General features: G+C 50.5%; 1 protein-coding gene across 1 annotated transcript; it reads right to left on the reverse strand.

Moving 5' to 3' along the window:
• Positions 1-6,660: 6,660 nt before the first annotated feature.
• LOC137838756 (classical arabinogalactan protein 9-like) lies at positions 6,661-8,244 on the reverse strand. The gene is made up of 2 exons (XM_068647981.1): positions 8,190-8,244; positions 6,661-7,301 (listed from the first exon to the last, which is right to left on the reverse strand). Exons 1-2 carry the CDS (start codon positions 8,242-8,244, stop codon positions 6,661-6,663), a joined length of 696 nt encoding a protein of 231 aa, XP_068504082.1.
• Positions 8,245-12,118: the final 3,874 nt, after the last annotated feature.

Here is a 12,118-nt window from a genome sequence, read left to right on the forward strand (position 1 = left end):
CAACAGCAGGTGGTGAAGGACGAAACGTAGAAGCTGTTGAACGCTGGCCACATCAGGGAGATTCAATACCCCGAGTGGCTTGCCAACGTCGTCTTGGTGAAAAAGGCGAATGGAAAATGGAGGATGTGCGTGGACTTCACGGACCTGAATAAGGCGTGCCCAAAGGACTCGTACCCGCTGCCCAGCATCGACGCCTTGGTAGACAGTGCGTTCGGCAGCAAGGTGCTGAGTTTCCTGGACGCCTTCTCAGGGTACAACCAGATCAAGATGCACCCCAGAGATGAGAACAAAACTGCATTCATGACTGAGACTTGCAGCTACTGCTATAAGGTGATGCCCTTCGGGCTGAAAAACGCGGGCGCCACGTACCAGAGGTTAATGGACAAGGTCCTGGCGCCCATGCTCGGGAGGAATGTGTACGCCTGTGTCGACGACATGGTGGTGGCGTCGCAGGATAGGGCGCAGCACATGGCGGATCTTGAGGAGTTATTCGTCAAAATATCCAAGTATCGCCTCAAGTTAAACCTGAGAAGTGTGTTTTCGAGGTAGAGGCCGGTAAGTTCTTGGGTTTTATGCTCACAGAAAGGGGGATAGAGGCGAACCCCGACAAATGCGCGGCGATCATCGCCATGCGAAGCCCGACGTCGATAAAGGAGGTGCAACAGCTGACAGGGCGGATGGCGGCGCTCTCAAGGTTTGTTTCTGCCGGGGGAGAGAAGGGGCATCCATATTTCAAGTGCCTCAAGAGAAACAGTCGCTTTGCATGGACTGATGAATGCGAAACGGCTTTCATTAAGCTAAAGGAGTACCTGGCAACGCCACCAGTCCTCTGCAAACCGGTAACGGGCGTGCCCCTCCGGTTATATTTTACTGTAACGGAGCGGGCTATCAGTTCTGTGTTAGTCCAGGAGCAGGACCAGAGTCAGAAGCCCATCTATTTTGTAAGCAAGGCATTACAAGGAGCTGAGACGAGATACCAAGCGCTGGAGAAGGCGGCGCTAGCGGTAGTGTTCTCTGCCAGGAGGCTCCGTCATTACTTCCACAGTTTCACGGTGGTGGTGATGACAAACCTCCCTATACAGAAGGTGTTGTAGAAGCCTGATGTGGCGGGAAGAATGGTGCGCTGGGCGGTGGAACTGTCAGAATTCGACATCCAGTATGAGCCTAGAGGATCCATCAAAGGGCAGGTGTACGCAGATTTTATAGCGGAACTTTCGCCCGGAGGTGAGCAAGAGGTAGAAGTGGGCTCGTAGTGGCTGCTCTCGGTGGATGGCTCTTCCAACCAACAAGGGAGCGGAGCGGGAATAGTTTTGGAGGGACCCGACGGCATACTGATTGAGCAGGCCCTGCGCTTCGCCTTCAAGGCAAGCAACAATCAGGCAGAATACGAAGCCCTGATAGCAGGAATGCTTCTGGCCAAGGAGATGGGCGCGCAAAACCTCCTGGTGAAAAGCGACTCCCAGCTAATTACGGGGCAGGTGTCGGGTGAGTTCCAGGCGAAGGACCCACAGATGGCGGCATACCTGAAATACGTCCAGTTGTTGAAGGGAGCATTCAACGCTCTTGAGCTGATACATGTCCCGAGGGAGCAGAATGCCAGAGCTGACCTGCTTGCAAAGCTAGCCAGCTCAGGCAAGGGGGGTAGACAGAGGACAGTGATCCAAGAGACTCTCAAAGCTCCGCGTAGATTCGTGGAAGACAACAGAGTGGATGTCCTCCAGACTTATACAACAAGGGGAAGGCCGAGGAGTCATTGCTCTTTGACCCAAGATACGCAGAGGGCGCCCCGCATCAGCACGTACGCGGATGTGCCCGAAGGAGAGCAGATGCAGGTATGTGTTTTGACCGAGGGAGACACCTGGATGACGCCCTACAAGCGATACCTGGCGGATGGGGCTCTCCCAGTAGAGCCTGAAGAGGGTAAAAAGGTCAAAAGAAACGCCGCAAGGTATACCTTGGTGGATGGGGTGTTGTTCAGGCACGGTTTCACTCACCCTATCCTAACATGCGTAAGTGGCGACGAGTGCACCAGGATAATGGCAGAGCTACACGAGGGCATCTGCGGGAGCCACGTAGGGGGAAGGTCCCTAGCCTCCAAAGTATTACGCGCAGGTTTCTTCTGGCCAACGGTAAAAGAGGACTGCGCACGACACGCCCGGCGGTGCAGACAATGCCAAAAGCACGCCGACTGGCACAAGGCGCCGCCAGAAGAATTACGGTCCATATACAGCTCGTGGCCTTTCCATACATGGGGAATTGACATCCTGGGCCCGTTCCCACTGGCAATCAGGCAGATGAAGTATCTGATCGTCGCCATCGAATACTTCACCAAGTGGATAGAGGCAGAGCCCGTAGCACAGATCACTGCGCACAAGGTGCAGCATTTTGTGTGGAAGAACATTGTGTGCCGCTTTGGCGTACCTAGGCGCTTGATATCTGATAACGGGACCCAGTTTGCCAGTCAGTAGTTGAGAAGTCTGTGCGCTGAGGTAGGAATCAAACAAGTGTTCGCGTCGGTTGAACACCCCCAGACCAACGGACAAGTGGAGTCAGCAAACAGAGTTCTGCTGAGGGGGTTAAAAAGAAGGCTAGAGAAAGCCAAAGGAGCGTGGGCGGAAGAGGTACCAAGGATAGTATGGGCATACCACACCACGCCCCAATCCTCTACTATGGAGACGCCTTTTAGTTTGGTGTACGGGTCGGACGCGATGATTCCAGTAGAAATACATGAAAGCTCACCACGTTTTCAAAACTTTGTGGTGGAGGAATCCAATGAAGAGAGACGGGTAAACCTGGATCTACTAGACGAGGCCAGGGAAGAAGCCAGAATAAAAGCTGAAGCGATGAAGAGAAGAGTAGAGCGACAATATAGCTCTAAGGTAAAGCCGCGACAGTTTCAGGTCGGCGACCTAGTGATGAGGAAAGCTCACCCATACGAGTTGGAGAATAAGCTGTCTCCCAAGTGGACCGGACCCTTCAGAGTTACTGAGGCTAAGGGCAACGGCTCGTACAACCTAGAGACTTTGGATGGAGGTCCTATCCCGCGCAGTTGGAATGCAGCCAACTTAAAATTTTATTTCAGTTGACTTATGTAAGCAGTTATGTAACAATTTAGTTGAAGGGGACGCTCTTTTTCCCTCTCGGGGGTTTTTTTAATGAGGTCACCCAAATAAAAGGTAAAACCAGTTTGAGAAAAAGAAGTGCCTTGGTTTTCAGCCTTTATCTTTCTCCGTTTGAAGTAATGTGATGCGTCGCCAAGAAAGAAGGCGTCGCCTAGATAAAGGCGTCACCTAGGTGAAGGCGTCGCCCAGGTGAAGGCGTCGCCCAGGCGAAGGCGTCGCCCAGGCGAAGGCGTCGCCCAGGTGAAGGCGTCGCCTAGATAAAGGCAGGCGCCGTTGAGGAACATGACGAAGGAAAAGCGCACAATATGCGAAACGTATGCAGAGTAATGCGACGTTGCAAAAAATCAAGTAAGAAGGCGTCGCCTGGATAAAGGCGTCACCTAGGTGAAGGCATCGCCCAGGTGAAGGCGTCGCCCAGGCGAAGGCGTCGCCCAGGTGAAGGCGTCGCCTAGATGAAGGCAGGCGACGTTGAGGAACATGACGAAGGAAAAGCGCACAATATGCGAAACGTATGCAGAGTAAAGCGACGTTGCAAAAAATCAAGTATGATATAGGAAAGTTGATGTTACAAAAAATGTTCGATACAATGGGAGTAACGCAAATATAGCAAATATTACAACTCATGCAAATCACAAAGGAGCCACTTTTCAGGGGCCATCAGAGTCAACGCTGGAGGAAGACGAAGCCCTGATCCCAGCCCGCAGAGCTCGAGTAAGTCGTGTCCTCCTCTCTCGGTTTATTTACGAACCTGCACCAAGGGAGATAAATGTGTCAGAGACACCATGAAGCAAGACATGCACAGTTAGAAAGCAATAAAGGCCGAAGTTTTTAGGGCAGTGACTCTTACATATGTACTTTTCGAGAGTTCCAGCGTTGAACTCCAAGCTGATCAAAGTGGTAGAGTCAAAACCTCCCGCCTCAGCAAGAATCCGGCAAGCTATTTGATCACTTGGAGCCAGCTTCTTGAAGGGTTTGGTTTTGAGGGCCCTCGTCTCTCTCACCCAGTACAGCGGAAACCCATCCAGAGCGTCGGGAACAAGGTCAGTACGGCAGATCTTGAAGAACCGGCCTTTCGACCCGGTGAACGAGCTTTGGAAGGGTGTGAGGAGAACCCTCCCGGGAACGTTACTGAGAGTTACCCAGAGGTTGTGCCTCTGCCTCTTCACCTCAAAGAAGTGAAGAAAGAGGTCAACCGAGGGCGCACAACCCAGAAACCCGAAGAGGATGTCGAAGGCTTTGACAAAGGCCCAGCTGTTGGGGTATAACTGTGCCGGAGCGACATTGATCTCCATCAGCAGTTCCTTCTCGAACCGGGAGAAGGGTAGGCGCACGCCGATGGTCTTGAAAACCACCTGGTACAGGTAAAAGAAGGGGACCCCTTCATTGGCCCGTTCGTCTCCACATACTGGCTCCCTTAGAGTGCAAGGGAGCACAGCGATGTCGTCGTCATGCCTCCTCGCGAAGGCCCGGTGATCATAGGAACATGAATCCCCTTTGTGTTCCCTTATGGCCCTGGTAGCGAGTAAGCATGAACATTCATCAAGAAGTTCACTCGAAGCCCAAAGGGTACAAGTCCTTGGGATTGACCCTGGGGGAAGCAGCATGCGAAGACATTCTTTAACAAGATCAGGGATTGTCAAGGGCGTATGGCCCGCCGGAAGTGCGAGAGTCGAGCAAGGAAGCGAATGCTGGAAGAACCCTTCGTGGGAAGAGAAAGGGTGCAAGGAGAAAGGGTGCAAGAAGAAAGGGTGCAAGAAGAGAGAGTGTAAGTAGGTTACGAAGAGTGCAGAAATGATGAGAATGGTTTCAAAGTTTGAAGAGTTAAATAAAGCGGTTAGAGCGCCAAACGACGCAAGAAGAAGTATTGTAGTTAGGGCATTAAACAACGCGAATGGATGCACCGCACGATCGAGCCACGTGGCAGAAGATGAAAGGATGACCCTGGCACCGCTGGTTAAACTCAGAGAACGTCGTATCAACAGAATATCCAGTGGTACGATGTGCCGTCGAAAGTGGGTCAGGGGCACAGTAGGAGTCAGGACTCAGTGGAATGACTGAATGTCCCATCAGCCATACAAGAAGCGCCACGTGGATGGCACGGACAAAACCTTGAGCTCTTCGCTGTCATCAAGCGTCGACCAAGGCAAGGATCAAAGTCAATATCAAGGTAAAGATAACGCCCGAGGTGTCGCCCGGAAGGACGTATAGGGCGACGCCAGTGTGAGACGTCGCGGGCGTCGCCAACCCAAATATCAGCAGGGTCGCCTCCCCGATACCCACAGGTAGGAAAGACTGTGGAGGGAGACGAAATTGAAGGGGGCAAAGTTAGTTGCTGGCGTCACCTCCCCGATACCCACGGGTAGGAAAGACTGTGGAGGGAGATAAGACCGCCAAACGCCAGCGAATCGCTGGCAGGGTGTTCCCCGATACCTATGGGAAGGAAAGACCATAGAGGGAACGACCCCCCCAGAGCACTCGACGTTTTAGACACCCGGGGACGATACGGCGCTGCTGTAGCAGGCCTCTCCTTAGGCGTGGGCGCCGGGTGTTAAGGATCAAGGAAAGAACCGTTTCGGTGTTAGAGACACCCCGTGGACGATACGGCGTCACTAGGTGAGCCTCTCCATGGGCGTGAGTGGTGGCACGTGACCTTTCCCGGGCATACAAGGCCGTCCAACGAAGTGAAGGAAACGGGTAAAACACAAACAAAATAACCGAAGCGCGCGAAGGCAAAGAATGAGAGTAAAAGCGCACAGGCAGGATTCTATATCGCGAAGGCACAAAAAGTAATCATACAAACACCCAGATTTGTAACAAGAGTACAGATGGTTCAAAGAATTACAAGTTTAACAGAGAGAGTCAAGAGCAAAGGTAAAGTATAAAGGAATTAAGCTTGAAGGTAAAGGTAGCGGGTGAGAGACAGCGGTTCAGTCATCCAAGTCCATGGGCACGACCTTCCCGTCGACGACATGGTGTGTGGGGTCGCAGTTTGAAATATTGATGCCAGGGTTCTCGCAGGACGCCTGGGTCAGAGCCTCTTGGAAGCCCTCTTCAAACGCCCCCGCCATCTCCCCAGTCAACTCTTGGACCTCTCCCTCTAGTTCCGCAACCCTAGAGTCCTTGGATGTCAATTGCTTCTCCAGAAAATCCTTCTCCACGCGGAGCTTATTGGCCTCGGCTTGGAGAAGGCTCAAAGCTTCAACCTTTGCAGCCAAGGCGTCCTCTCTCTCACCTAGCTTCTGCCTCCAAGCAGCATCCAGCTCTTCGAGTTTTCTTCGCTGCACTTCGGACGTAAGAGCCGCCTCTTGGAGGCCAATGTTTTGGATTTGGTAGGAGGTGGCTGGGCTAGTTGAGCGGCATGTGCCTGTTCCAGTTCTCACGCGTACGCCTCAGCTCCCTCCCTGCCCTCATGGGCCAGTTTTAGCAAAGATTGGGAAGCTTCCTCCTTGAGTCCCCAGTTTTGTTTTTCCTCCTTCAACGCCCCCACCTCTTGTCTCAGCTTGCGGAGAGCCTCCCTCCCTTTGATAGCATTTCGAGCCTAGGTGTGCCACTTGATTGCCACCGCCAGGAATGCCCCCATATAATAAGGCATGCCTCCCCCCTTTTGAGGATCAGTCGGCGACATTCCTTCGGTGAAGCCCTGCGTCAACTCCCTATGAATGGGGCGAGGAATTCGGGGTTTGCGAGAAGTCGAGCCAGGGACTGATACAGGAGGGGCGGAGCCCGAGGCCTCAGCTGCGTCACGATGCGGCAACGACGAAGGCGGGGGAACCAAGTCAATCCTTTCTTCTCGTTCCTCGTGGGCTGGTGGAGGTGGCGGTGATGTGGCACTAGGAGGATCGTCCCTGAGAGAGTTCCCACCACCGGGGGACGCGGCTGATGAGGCAGGAAGGCCCGTAGCCCTCCTCTTATGGGAAACCAGGGCATTGCCCGAATCTTCGCTGTCAGAGTCTACTATCAGCACCCTTTTCCCTTTGTTGGGGCGTGCTGGGGCAGGGGTTGACGCCATGGCTAAGGGAACCGCGGCAATAGGAGGAGGAGAAGCAGATGGTGGAGGAGTCAGCAGGGAAGCGACGGTGGGCACGTCAGGGGCGACGGCGTCCCCGCCATCCTTGGCAGATTTTGCCTTCTTCAAAAATTTGGCAAGAGCAAGCCGCCTCGAAGAAGTCATCACTGAACCTGCAGCGGCGAAGAATAGTAGAGCAAAGATTAATTCAGATAAAGCAGAAGGGGAGTGTTATAACCAGACACGCGCAGATAATCACAAGGGTTCAAGCAAGCGAGTGAGTCTGTATAACCACAACAGCTAAAGCAGTGTAAACGATCAAGGGTAGATACCAAAGTAGGTAGAGAGCCCATGGGCGTTGAATTCGTTTGCGATGAGTTTGGCGGTATCGAAGACTACCCCCAGCCCCGCCAAGGCTTTGCACACATCCCGATCGGCTGGGGCGAGCTCATCCAAAGCCAGGGCCTTCATGGTTATGGGCTTATCCGTCCAGTATAGGGGAAAGCCTTCCAAGACGGTAGGATCGCGCTTGGTCGCACGTACTTTGAAGAACTTCCCTTTCCATCCTTTGAAAGAATTTTGGAAGAGCGTAAGGATGATGCGCCCAGCGATGCCAGAAAAGCTCATCCATAGGCTCTTCCCCTGTTTCTTTACCTCGAAAAAATGAAGAAAAACGTCCACGGAAGAGGGGACACCCAGATATCCGCAGAGAATCTGAAACCCCCTTACGAAAGCCCAGCTGTTGGGGTGAAGCTGGGCTGGGGCGGTGTTTATTTCTGTAAGCAGTTCTTTCTCGAAGGAAGTGAAAGGCAGACGCATGCCCACTCTCTTGAGTACCATTTGATAAAGAAAGAAGAAGGGGCTCCCTCCAGTGTCTCTTGAGTCCACACAAACGGGTATCCCAGGTCTCACCCGGCATACCAGGACGTGGGAGTCGTGATTTTTATGGAAGGCATTGAAATTGTAAAGCGCAGGGTCCCCCCTGTGGGCCTCCACGTCCTCAACAGAGTTTAGGGTGGAGCATTCGTCGAGGAGATCGTCGGGGGCCCAGTCATACTCACCTTTGTAGTAAGACTTAGGGAGCGGGGGAGGCGCGGCGGTCTTAGTTTTCGCCATGGATGCCAAAGCTGAAGATCAAAAGAGAAAGAAAGGGTTTAGAGAAAAAGGGTTGGGTGAAGAAAAAGGGAAAAAATGGAGGAATCCTAGGAGAACCCTACCCACACGAGAGAAAAGAGGAGCGAGAGGAACGGAGAAGCATACAAACGATATCCAAAGAAATGCAGTAACATGGACAGTCCCAGGCAGTTCATGCAGTAAGGGAATCATCAAGGAGAGGAAAAACCGTACCTTTGGGGGTTGAAGGGCGTGGGGAGCGGAAGCACGAAAGAGCAGGGGTCGCGAGAGAATGGATTCGAGGAAGATGAACAGTGGGGAAAGGCAGAGAAAGTGGATGTAACAGTGGTTCCAAGTGCGGGGTTTGGGTAACTTAAACGTTACGAGGAACGCGAGGGACAACGAATGGTGACCGTGCGATGATGCCACGTGTTGCAGGATTAGGCGCTCAGGGGGAGCGCAAGAGGCTCTTAAGGATGACCGCATGATGAACCACGTGGCACGCGATTAAGCGTGGCCCCAAAAAGTGGTACTTTCCCCGTTTCAGAGGATGTCCAATCAACCATTAAGAGCGTCACGTCAATGGTTTCAAGGTTGCTACGTCATCAAGAATGACACGTCACCGGGTGCCACATGGACGGCGTGGGCGAGGCTTTAGTCTTTACGCTGAAGACAAGTCTTCGGCTTAAGACTGGGGGGCTTGTGTACCGTCCCGTACCCGGGCGTTGACAAAGTCAAGGTCAAAGTCAACGTGAAGGTCAAAGTCAACGAAAGTGTCGCCAGGGTAAGGCGTCGCCCAGGTAAGGCGTCGCCTAGCAGGGCATCGCCGAGATAGGGCGCCGCCCAACTGGGTGTCGCCAAAATGGAATGGTACAAGGGCAAGGTGACCACGACGCCCTCCCCGATACCCATGGGTAGGAAAGACCATGGAGGGGGCGACGCCGTGGGAAGGCCCGAAACCCTGGGTAACCAGGGAACAGTAATAAAGAGGAGAGAAAGGTGGCTTCAAGGCCATGGCAACAACACCAGTGTAGGGCAGCCTGACTCGAGAAGTACCCCTGCCGCCCCGGAGATGCCTTTGGGACAGATACGGCTCAAAGAGGAAGGTCACGTCCAGGGTAGCCGGGTGCAGGGTACAAGAGGAAGGCAGATACGCTCTCAAAGTGAGTGACTAGATGATTGGGGGCATGAGTTGGCACCCAAAAAGTCACCCCTAGCACAGTAGCACTCCCAAGCAGGAGGACTCACATGTAGAAACGTCCCCAGATGGGCAGAAACGCCCCCAGATGGGGTCAAGGCGTCGTGAGGCCCTCCACGTGTACGACAGCTAGGTCAGAATAGAAACACCCTTTAGTCAGGTGCCAGGTAATTAACGTCCTTCAATACAGTTTCCGTTTCGAGCGTTCAGGTACTATGATGGCTCCCAAGCTTTTCAACGTCTTAAATGCGCTACGTTTTCTAGTTAAACGCTTTAATGAGTGTGTTACGTTTGTGATTAAAAGCGCTTTAAGGCGCTTTAAATGCTTGGGTAGTTTAAATAGCGCGGAGAATGTTGGAAACGGAGTTCGAACTTTTGGCAAATTGACCAGAACTCTCTAGTTGCTTGCTCGTGTTTTGAGATTACGTACAAGGGACTGGGGAAAGATTTTTGCCTGAGGGAGAAAACATACACACAAATACACAGTTCTTTTACCACCTTCAGAGTGCCATACGCGGTGCTCAGAGACGGAGGTGCACAGTTTTGGTGTTTCTTGCTGGCTGACTTGAGCGTCGGAGTGCAAACGGCCGCTAGGGCGCCCTTTTGTCCTCTTTTTGCAGGAATCCACAGGTAACCAGTGGGAAGGAGTCCCTAGCTGACGGTTGAGGTCGCGCACGAAGACGTCCCAGTCAACCGGACGGAACACAAATCTCTTCTTCAAGGAAGTTGTTCGTTTACATGGACTTCCTAGAAGTATAGTATCCGATAGGGATTCTAAGTTCTTAAGTCACTTTTGGAGGACCTTATGGGGGAAACTTGGCACAAAACTTCTGTTTTCTACTACTTGCCACCCCCAAACTGATGGTCAAACTGAAGTGGTTAATAGAACTTTGGGTCAATTATTGCGATGCTTTATTTCCGGGAATCCAAGGGCTTGGGAGGATTTACTAACTCATGTTGAATTTGCTTATAATAGTGTAGTAAATTCCACCACTAACCATTCTCCTTTTGAGGTTGTTTATGGGTTTAATCCCCTCACACCTCTAGATCTTCTTCCCATTCCTGTACTTGATGAGGTTCTATGCAAAGACGGTTTTGGTGAAGGATTAGTAGTTAGAGGGAGAAACCAAGAGAAAGGTAGGAACCATAAGTATAAATCTAGGTCAAAATTAGAGGCAAGAACTCCAAATATTGTCGTTATTGCAAGAAAAATTGACACGAGATCTCTTAATGCTATAAATTGAAAAATAAGCAAGATAGAGAAGATAAGGGAAATGGTAAACAACCAGAAAAATTTGCCGAAGCTAGTATTGTTGAAACTGAATCTGATGGAGATTGTTTTATAGCTTCCAACATTGAACAAAGGTCTAAAAGTGAATGGATTCTTGATTCTGGTTGTACTTTTCACATGTCTCATAATAGAGATTGGTTTACCACATATGAACCAGTTTATAATGGTCTTGTTTTGAAGGGAAACGATGCTCAATGCAAAGTTGTTGGTGAAGGAACAATCAAAATCAAGACTCATGATGGAATTCTTAGAACTTTAACAAGTGTCAGATATGTCCCTGAGTTGAAACGGAATCTCATTTCCTTAGGCACCCTTGAATCTCATGGGTGTAGATACTCAGCTAAAGGTGTAGTTTTAAAAGTGTCTAAAGGAGCTCTTGTGTTACTAAAGGCAATTCAGTGTGATAGTTTGTATGTGCTGCAGGGTTCAACGGTTACAGGTTCTGCAGCTGTTGCCTCACCCAACAAAGATAACACCAAGTTGTGGCATATGAGATTAGGCCACATGAGTGAGAAGGGAATTCTAATCCTCAAGAAGAAGGGTCACCTTGGTAACCACTGTACTGGAAAGGTTGATTTTGTGAACATTGCATTTTTGGTAAGCAGAAAAAGGTTAGTTTTTCTAAAGCCATACACAGAACCAAAGGTACTTTGGATTATATTCATTCGGATCTTTGGGGTCCGTCAAAAGTTCCCTCCAGAGGTAAATGTCGTTATATGATGACAATTATTGATGATTTCTCACGGAAACTGTGGGTGTATTTTCTTAAACATAAGAATGAAACATTTTCCACTTTTAAAGAGTGGAAATTATTGATTGAGAATCAGACTGGCAAGAAGATAAAAAGGTTAAGGACAGACAATGGTCTTGAGTTCTATTCGAATGAATTCAATGATTTCTGCAAGAAGGAAGGCATTTCCAGACACTTCACCATCCCAAGTACGGGGTTGCAGAAAGAATGAATAGAACTATCCTGGAGAGAGTTCGTTGCATGTTCTCCCATTCTGGTTTGAGCAAATCTTTTTGGGTTGAAGCGGCTTCAACGACATGTTATCTGATAATCGCTCTCCTAACAGATTAATTGATTGCAACATTCCAGAAGAAGTTTGGTCAGGTAACCCTGTTGATTATTCTAATCTTAAAATATTTGGTGGCCCTGCTTATTATCATGTAAACGAGGGAAAATTAGAATCTCGTGCTAAGAAGTGCATTTTCTTGGGTTATGGCTTAGGGGTTAAAGACTATCGTTTATATGACCCGAAATCTCACAAAGTAATTCACAATCGGAATGTGACCTTTAATGAAAATGCTATGCTCTCTTCTGTAAAAGATATTGTCATTTCCTCAATTGATACAGGTGACCAGGAAGATGCTCGAAAGAAGGTGGA

Source organism: Phaseolus vulgaris, chromosome 4 (genome assembly GCF_000499845.2).
Source record: "Phaseolus vulgaris cultivar G19833 chromosome 4, P. vulgaris v2.0, whole genome shotgun sequence".
Lineage (NCBI taxonomy): Eukaryota > Viridiplantae > Streptophyta > Magnoliopsida > Fabales > Fabaceae > Phaseolus > Phaseolus vulgaris.